Consider the following 9,897-nt stretch of genomic DNA (forward strand, 5'->3'; position numbering starts at 1 on the left):
TTTAAAAATTTAAAAGTTTATTAAATCTTAACAAAGGACTGAATAAGGAAAACTCGCAGCACTGGGAGTCTCTGTGAACATTACATAGAGCAGCTCATCTATCAAATGGTTGCTCTGCCTTTTATACCCTTCATCCCGCCAAAGTTTTGCCAAAGTTTTGCCATCCACTGGTGGAGATTCCTTTCTTACCTCCTGACTGGAGGTCAGGTGTTGTTACACCACACCTCCTGGTCACAAGCCGGCCCTCCCCAAAAGCCCTGACTACCAAGGCTATTGCAAGGGGGAGGGGAAATAGGACTATGGGAGCCTATATTACAATAACATCACTATACATTTTTATATCCACATAATATCTACCTCTTAACAGTGAGAGCCAACTGTTACATTACTCATCTATAGCACACAGAACCAGGAGAGAAGGCACTGTTGGCATAACAGCTGAAACAATTCCTAACAAATCTCCCACATATCTGCACGTTTATTGGATACGCCCAGGGCTCCTGAGGATGTACATCTCTGCCTTTATTCCCCTTTGGAAGCAGTCAAACTGGCAGCACCTGCCCACCAGCAGGAGCTGCTCCGAGCTGGGAACACGACTGGTGGTGCTGATTTCCAGAGGCTTCTGTGTCCCAGGAGAAGATAAGGAAAGAGCGGATTGAGAGGTGCTGGCGCTGCTGCTGCTCTGTGCCAGAGAGCCCCGGCTGGGCAGGGCACGGCGCTGCAGGCTCTTTCTCCTGCCAGAGCTGGGCACACCTGGGAACAAGGCATGGCAACTTGTGGGAAACCAAAGGCTTTGTGGGGGCTGCATTGCTCAGCACACAGCCAGGCCATCTGTGACACAGAGTTCTGGCACCTAAAAAGATAAAGGAGAGGCAAATAGCTGGGAGAGGTTTCATTTTGACCTTTCTTACCTGTTCACAGAAGTGGCCAAAATGAAAGTTACCAAGCAGGGCCTGATCCCTTCTTCTGCAGGAGGGGCCCTGTACTGGCTCCTGCCCAGGGCTGGTACCCTTGTGCCAACATTCAGCTGACTGGGAGCAGAGCTCCTGGGGCCCTACAGGGATACACCAAGCCCAGCCCAGTTACCTGGTACACATGCAAATCTTCAGAAAAAGATTAGAGTGGAAAAATGTAACTGTCATGATTATGATATTTTACTATGTTTACATGCTGTATAGGAGTGCAATTTCATGTATTTGTGGTATTTTCACACATTTTAATCTCTGAAATACTGTCAGATTCCTAATGGAAAGTCTTAAGCTTTTAATTTAGCTTATAAAATGAAGTTACTGACATTAAATAATATGTACTTTGTAGTGTAGAAGAACACAGTAATAGTGTGAGTAATTATGATTGCTTAAGCACAATTGGCTTCGGTCTGTACAGGAATGTGAAATTTTGCAAGAAGAGAATATTTTCACTAAGTTTTGTAAAATATTTGAGAAACACTTCTTGTTTGAAGTAATATGTTGCAAACAACTTTTTACTTAGCAGTTTAAGGAAGGTTCTTACTTTTGAAAGCAGTACAATTTTACATTTTAAGACTAGAAAAATGTAGGCAGCTGATGAACTTCAGAATTAATGCAGACCACATTTAGTCTTTCAGAAAGTATTAGTGATATATAACTGATTCAATGCATCTTTCATACGTACCTTTTATTTCATACGTGCCTTTTATTTTTATTGGCTATCGAATATATACAGTATGCATCAGATAAATTGGACACATGCTAAATCCAAAGTAGCAGCTTCAAGCAGATTTTAACAGTACTAAAGCACATGATTTCCTGTGTAATGTGAAAAGTAGCTGAAGCCTTTGACTATGATTAACTTTGATATCATAACTTAATTGAATGCAATTTTGTTCTGAGAGCTGTTAAGTAGGTAAGTGGCTAACTGGTTATTTAGCTAGTTAGATTGAAACGAAAGATTTTCCAGAGATCACTTGCGCTAACAAAATGAATGTATCAAAAATGAATGTATCAAAAATTAATATATCAAAAATGAATGTATCATATTTGTAGAATCATGTGTTGAATTTTAAGAAACCTCTGCACAAAAAGGCATAGGAAAGAAAAACAAATATCTTTAAAGCTTCTTGCAAAAAGACAAATACTGGAAAGGACCAGGAATGCCAAGACTTCAGACAAGGAAGCCCTCTGTCTCCAAGCATGTCAAGGATGATGAACTTATCCAGATAGGAGAGCAAAGGACTCAGTGATCTTAAAGGTCTTTTCATCTTTAACAATTCTGTGATTCAATGACCAGGAATATTCTGTACTTTTGTCTCCCAGTCCCATCTCATCAGCTCTGCAGTGAACAGCCATGGGCTGCAGCTGTGTCCTGTGCCTGTCCCTGGGCCCCTGGCAGGGCACTGGGAGAAGCCAGGGCAGAGATCACTCACTAACGAAGCACCTTCATCTCACAGGGGTTTATTCCCTGCCACTGCTGCACCTGCCCAAGGTGGGGACAAATTTTTCTTTTCACTCTTTGTTTTGCATTCATTTGGTGTCCATTAATATTGGATTGTGCATCACATCAGTAATGAGTAGTAAATATTTCTTCTGTGTAATTTGTTTTATTGGCCAAGGCTCTTTATAATTTTTGTGACATTCTGAAGATGTTCCAGTATCTTCCAGTTTAATTTAAAGTGAGACTTTTGATTTACTGAATCTGCATAAGGAGGGGCCTGGATTTAAAATAATCTTATTGAGACGTAATCTGTGTGGAAGGCTGTGATGAACTACAGTGGGGTTTTGGGTTTTTTAAAATCCCCTTATGATAGCAGTCAGAAGTATGAAATTTTCTTCCTGTTTACTTAACTAGTGCAAAAATGCTTTGCATTTTTGTGCAGAATTTATAGACCTGGCATGGGGTTTTTTCCCTAGATTTTTTTTTTTCCTAGAGTCTGCAAGGGCAGGTAGTGATAGGACAAGGGGGAATGATTCCAAACTGAAAGAATGTAGGTTTAGATTAGATGTCAGGAAGAAATTCTTGTGAGGGTGGTGAGGCCCTGGCACAGGTTGCTCAGAGATGCTGCGGGTACCCCATCCCTGGAAGTGTTCCAGGCCAGGTTGGACAGGGCTTGGAGCAACCTGGGATAGTGGGAGGTGTCAGTGCCCATGCCAAGGGGTTGGAACTGAATGATCTTTAAAGTGCCTTCCAGCCCAAACCATTCTGTGATTCTGTGATATAATTTCCCTTGAAGAAAATTGTCAACATTTAAATAACTTTATTTTTTCAGTGTTCCCTGAAGCATATTCAAGCAATTTTCCAAGTCATGGGGTTCATACACAAAAATCTCCTCTAAAGACACCAGTTCCTCGAAGATATGCTCCAGAACCTGTACCCAAAAATGGGAAAATCTCAGAGAAAGAAAACTCTGTAGTAGAAAAAGAAAATATTTCCAAACCTACAAGAGAAGGTATTGCCCTCCACTGGCTTAACTAGTATGGCCTGGTGGTTACTTTGTGTATTCCTCACCTTTTCTGACCTTTTCCCTTGGGTTGCTGGCACTTAAATGCATCTATTCAGAATATTTGGAATCTACATTTGGGAAGGGTTAGTTTTGTGTATAAGTCACTTACTCATAAGTAATTAAAACTTAAAGACAGTGCTGATTTAATCTCTAGAGTTTCAACAGGACTACTCACTGAAATATTTTTTCAAAGTCAAGTTTCAGGAAGATTTAACAGAGTAATGTAAAACTTGGGAACTAAAGTAGGAGGTGACACAAAACTTTGTCATTATCATTGGTTAAATTGAATTTTTATTTTATTTTTTCATGGGTCCACAAGGTCTCTGGGTTATTATATTGAAAGCAGCAGATGTAAAACAAATGTAAAGTAATTTTCTTTTACTGCTTCTGATCAGTTTCTATCTCTGTTACAAAGCTGTCAGGTATTCCTATTGTTCAGTGGGTCCAGGAATAAATGAAATAAGACAAAAGAAGAAGCATGCTGTCCATAATGTCACAGATTTGTACTCAATGACTCAGTTCATTGCTATCCCAGTTCCATCTAGCTTTGCTAATTTAAAGCAATCTCAGAAAGACATATTAGTGTGTGTGGTTTTAAGTGACTTGCCTTATCTGAAACAAGTCTGTATATTTAAATTTTAAAAATATTTGACTTTTCTTGGTGAGTATATTGAAATACCTGGAAAGGAAAAGAAAATAATAAATATATTGAACTAACTTACCTTTCTTTTTTTTTCTGCTTCACTTCACTTCATTGTAGGTGAAGGGAAAGGTCTGGAACACGTTTTGAATTCTCAAGAAACACCACTGAAGCAAGTAGAATATTCCAAGAAGGCAGCATTAAACAGCAATGAAAGGAGCTGGCATTCTGAGAGACACAGGTGGATAAACACAACAATCCAAAACTGAGGAGAAGTTTGTGTTTCCATGAAACTGGGAGAGGTGCATTAGACACTGATGCTGTTACAGTCACTGGTGTGGCCCTGCAGCCCGGCACAGCTGTGCAGGAGTATTTCTGTTGGCATTACTTTTGGCAGGACCCAAGGGAACAGGTGGAGCTGTGCCAGGGCAGGTTTAGGTTGGATATCAGGAAAAGGTTTTTTCCCCCAGAGGTGCTGGGCACTGCCCAGGCTTCCCAGGGAATGGGCACAGCCCCAGGCTTGACAGAGTTCAGAGAGTTTGGACAATACTCTCAGGGACAGGGTGGCATTGTTGGGGTGTCTGTGCAGGGCCAGGAGTTGGACTCTGATCCTTTGGGTCCCTTACAGCTCTAATATTCCAGGATTCTGTGGTTCTGTTGAATTGCAGGCAGATGAAGTCTATCCTTTTCGCTAAGGATAGCTCACAACACCTTTCTCAGAGGTCAGCAAGTTGCATTTGGAGTGTTTTACAGGAGCAGCAGCCACCTAACAATCCCTAAGATTTAAAATGGGTGAAAAAATGTTCTTAGCCATGCACTCCGAAACATATTTTCCCCAGGCAATAATTTAAAGTTATAATTTCATTAATACAGTGAGAAACTTCTCATATATGCTGTCTAATTTAGAACAGTGTGCAGAAAGATCTTAATTGCTTCAAATGGAAAGATATCCAGAGTTTAAATGTTGCTCTATTAGATGTAATTTCACTATTGAAAATAAAAAGGATTGGGCTGAAGGTGTTAAGTGGTAAACACAGAAAACCCAATAACCTCTCTATTACTTCACATGCCAAAGCAAGTTCCAGTTTATCTAAAGCTTTGGTACTTGCACTGTAAATTCCTGCTTGGTTTCACAGTTGAATCCTTTCTTGGGGCACCTCAGGAGCCACGAGAGGCATAACCAGGAGTGTTTCTCCCCTCAGACACAAAGCTTTGCCTCCAGATGCAATTTCTTCTTTTGAAAGCTACAGTTCAATTGAGAAAACAGTGCAAAAAGCAGATCATTTACTTCAAGATCTTGGCAAGTTGAGAAGAGAAATGCACAACATTCTGCAGGTAAAGTCGGTCTAATCACAATGAGGTGGGGTTTGAAGAAGGGGAATAAAAATGTGGAGAAAAACGCACAGGTCTGATATTACTAGTGTTGCTCTTGCTTCTATACCTGTAAAATTATCCACATCTGTTTACAATTAATTGAAATATTGGAGTCTCTGTGTGTGGAAGAGTTTGGAGTCTGAATAAAGCTCTGGGTGTGCAATGGACTCTGACTGCCATTGTCCCAGACATAAAATAGGTGAGAGACAGGGAAGGACAGAAAGAGAAAGAAAAAAAAGTTTATTTGTTTGTTTTAAGGTTTTGGATATTTTCAGTCCCTGTTCTCTGCAGAACTACAGAGCTGAAATAATTTTCCCATTTGCGAAAAAAAAAAATGTTCCATTTATCTCCAGTCAGCTTTAGGGCTGATTTAAGCATTTCCTTTCTCATTTTGCCTCTTTTTTTTTTGTATTGAGTGCTGTTTCCAAGGAAGTACCTGGCACAGAATCCTTGTGCTGTTTCTTGTGCTACTGATTTTGTTCCTTTGAGGGTGCAAGATCTGCTTCTGAGCTTGTGACAACTGAGGCTTTTATCTATTACCCTGGTGCCATTCCTGGCTCCACCTGTGTGCTGTGGTCCTTTCTGTCCTTGTCGATATACACAGTGAGAAAGGAGAAAAGCTTGAAAATTCACCTCTGTGAATTGGCTTGAAATGTAATAACTTTGATTCTGCTGGTTCATTTCTGTGGTTGGAAGTTTCAACTTGCATATTTCCCTAAAAAAATATTTTGTATTACCTGTCTGGTTTTTGTTGCTGTATCTGTAGAAAAGTCAGCCTCATCTGTCATATAGCATAGCTGATGTATTTTTTATAGATTTTATAACACTTTGTGGATTTTACATTTAACTATTCTTACTAGGAATGGTTCCTTGTGCCTCACTAAGGTTGCAAATATTTTCTTACCACATACTTAGTACAGGCAACAGAGCAAGATGAGATGGGATAAGGAATGGGAGACACAGTTACAGAAATTATTTGAAATCTCTCTTATGAAAAAGGCCAGTAGAAAGACAGAGATGTGATGACTTAACAAATGGAGAGTTGGGTCAATTAAACACTTAGCTACTGACTCCTCATCACTGAGAGGTTTGAAAGTAAGATAATGATACATTTTTGGGTAAATTATAAACCAGCTCTGTAATAAAGCAAAGGTGTGAATGAGCTGAGACAGAAGGTGGTGCTCTAAGCCAAGGAATTCATTGTGGCCAGAGGAACTGATCCAATGTCTCCTATGGATTTTACCTTAAAGTTTCAATAGCTCTTCTTCTGTCTTTTTAGGAAGCAACTACATGGAAATCTGACATGAATGATCTTATTAAGGTATACCTTGATTTTTTTATGTGTGTTTCTTTTGTGGGGTTTTGAGCTTTCTATAAAATACTCAAATGCTGAAGCAGTTTTGGGTTTGTTTGCCATGAAATCTCAGGGCCTGCCTGTGGCACACCTGGATGTTTGTTAAAGGATTGCTCTTGGAGAGATCACATTACTCCTGTCTGGTTATGTCCTAGGAAATCCCTGCAGGAGATAATGTCAGGCAGGAAGCTGCTGTGTCAGATTGGCACAGTTTGGGCTGCTGCTACCAGCATTTTTTACATATGTAACAGATCCAGGTACCATTTCATGATCTGGGTCTCACTAGCAAGTCCACACCACTTTTATTTATAATTATATATCTGTGTTTCTTACCTTTTCTCACAGATTTTACCTGTCTTACTGAGTTAGTATTTGTCAATAAGTTTCATTTTAAAATGAAAGCCTATATAAAATTGATAAATAACTTGGTATATTGCCTTGAACATAAACTTTTGTTTAATTATGATTTGACAAAAAAGTAACCTTAAAGCCAAAACTAAGTTGTGATCTGTGTGATTTTTTTTCCTGTTCTTTCAGTTGATGTTTTCAGAGTCTACTCACATCTGGGCATTTTGGTTTTGGTTTGAGGTGTTTTTTGTTGTTTTTTTTTTTTTTTTAATGTACATTTATCACTTTGAATTTTTTTACTGTTTGATGAAGCTTTCATGGGCCTCTGGGTTTTTTCTCAGGAGTGTGAGAATGAATGTAAGAACTTGTTTCCTGTGTTTGTGTCCCTTTCTTTTGTACTTAGCAGCTAATTTATGCTCGATTTTTATCTCTGTAAAAGGGTTCTGCAAAGTGAGAGGTTTCATTGTTCCTTCTGAAAAGTGAAAATGAGTAAAAGTAAAAAAGGATCAAGGGACTGCTGAGGGATGTACCCTGTTAAAACTTACAAGTTTTGCTTGGTGTTTCTTGGGGGTAGATTGATGCCAAACAAGTGCATATATTTAGAGGACTTGGGCTTTTATTAGGCTCTTAATTATATTTAATTACTGTTACATGGAGAGATTTGCTTGTGATAGTTCATGTCTCTAATTGCCATCTTTTCACATGCTTATTAGCCTCATTAGCATTGCCTCTCATACTTGACATCATTTTCCATTTGAGATCTTTTGGATGTCTTTCACTTCTCTAAATATATTTGCAGCATAATGAACATTCTTGAGTAATTAAGTTGCTGATAGTGCACATGGGCAGTATTTCATATGATGGCATTGATGTGATAATAGATTAATAGGAAATTACAATCTCTGATTAAAAGCTAGAGGTTCTCTTTCAATTTTAGGCAAAAAATCCTCCTGTTGCAGCTGATCCTCCTGAACATCATCTAGTCAGCAAACCATCCATCCTTCAAAATATCCAAGTGCCAAGGTGATGCTGAAAGATGCTGAAAGGATTTTGAGAGGAGTGCAAAACAATAAAAAAGTCCTTGAGGAGAATCTGGAAGCTGTTAGTCATGCAAAAGATGGAGATGCCATGTATGCTTTCAGTAACTCCTTGACTAAAACAGGTCAGAGTCTACAATTCAGTGCTTTCTGAGATTGATGTTTCCAAATCTGGGCATTGAAGAACTTGTGTTCTTCCCTGCAAAAAGCATTTATTGACTCTTGCTAGCAATCGTTGTCTGATTCTTGAAATTCAGATTTTTTCGACCCTCATGGTATGAACTGATTTTTGTCAGGTGCCTAAATCTGATTTCTTAGGTTTTAAGAGCTGGACAAACTGCTCTGCTGCCAGGGCGTTTAACTGTTTCCATACCAACATGCATTTAAAAGAAAATTGAACCCTAATTTAATTATTCAGAGCAGAAGAGGCTTCATAAGCCTGTAAATGTACAGAATTTAATCATCTTGCAACAGATCTTTGGCTGTTGAACTTTTGCTTTGTTAGTTGTGTTAAATACTCCTGCTTGAATCATAATGAAAATTTTCTATTAAAAAATACAATATAAATTTGCATTTTCCTGAGGAAGGTAGCTATTCTGTATGCATAAGGGTTTTTTTTTTTTGAGGCATGTTACCTGCCCTCATTATCTTTTAGAGGATGTAATAATTTGTCATCTGCTTTTTTGTTAAGTTGGAATATTTTTGTTTTCTTGTTTTTTCAGTTGTGATCAAAGTAGGAGGTGACACATGGCTGCCTCTTATTCTTAAAATATTTGTAATGCTGTCAGGATTTACCAGCAGGGAGTGGGGTTTGCAGGTGGCACCATGCAGGAGCAGATTTGGGATTGGGACTCTCGATGAGCTTTGGTGCGTTTTGGGGAGTGCAGAGGTGCAGAGTCTCACTGTCTGTGTTCTGGGCTTCTGTTTTTAGAGCATTTAAAGGTCACTACTTTCCCAGGAACAAATCTGTGCAATTTGAGAAGCATTGACCTAAAATGGTTCTTTCTTCTGTTTCAGAGATGTCCTGGAAGAGATTCGTATCCGAAGGACTGTGCATGAGAGGATCAAGGAAATCAGTGAGGAAATCCAGGTAGGGCTGGAAAAATGAGTTCAGATTTTTGTGTTGGGTTTTTCCGCCTTGACCTTGTTCTTTCATGTCCACAGTAAAGTGATTTACTCACCTCCTGAAAACATGAGAAAGCTGCCTATTATTGCTAGCATGCAGTAAGCTATAGTAAAATAAATATAAAAAAAAATTAAAATAATAAATAAATTAAAAATAAAATATTTACCTCTGTTTTAAAACTGTAGTTATGTAATGAAAACCCCTGGTCTCACTTGCTGGCTAACATGAAAAACAGGCCCTTTCTCAGAGCTTCAAAGTTACCCATTCATTGCTGATAACCTTGAAGACAAAAATCTCCATTTATTTATTACATTTATGTTTTCTATTTAGGCTGAAATGGCAAGAAATTATTCAGAACAAGGGAAACATGATCAAAAATGTACCAAGAGAGCCCAAAACCTCAGAGCTGCGAAGACCAAGAAAGAAACTAAAGAGAAAACTCAAAACAACCAAGGGTGCTTGACAAAAAAGCTTTTACTTGCAGCTAAGCCATTGCAGAAGGAAGCAGAAGATAACACAAGGAAACAGAAGTTTAGAACT

General features: G+C 38.8%; 1 protein-coding gene across 1 annotated transcript in view; it reads left to right on the forward strand.

Moving 5' to 3' along the window:
- Window positions 1-9,631, forward strand: part of LOC121468205 (TALPID3 protein-like) — a 12,039-nt gene extending 2,408 nt beyond the window's left edge. The window contains exons 2-7 of the mRNA XM_072922862.1: window positions 2,295-2,463; window positions 3,245-3,424; window positions 4,239-4,359; window positions 5,321-5,453; window positions 6,772-6,813; window positions 9,249-9,631. Coding sequence (XP_072778963.1) covers window positions 2,295-2,463; window positions 3,245-3,424; window positions 4,239-4,359; window positions 5,321-5,453; window positions 6,772-6,813; window positions 9,249-9,290 — 687 coding nt within the window. The 3' untranslated portion in view covers window positions 9,291-9,631. The remainder of the gene's footprint in view (window positions 1-2,294; window positions 2,464-3,244; window positions 3,425-4,238; window positions 4,360-5,320; window positions 5,454-6,771; window positions 6,814-9,248) is intronic.
- Window positions 9,632-9,897: the final 266 nt, after the last annotated feature.

This window comes from Taeniopygia guttata, chromosome Z (assembly GCF_048771995.1).
Source record: "Taeniopygia guttata chromosome Z, bTaeGut7.mat, whole genome shotgun sequence".
NCBI classification, from domain to species: domain Eukaryota; kingdom Metazoa; phylum Chordata; class Aves; order Passeriformes; family Estrildidae; genus Taeniopygia; species Taeniopygia guttata.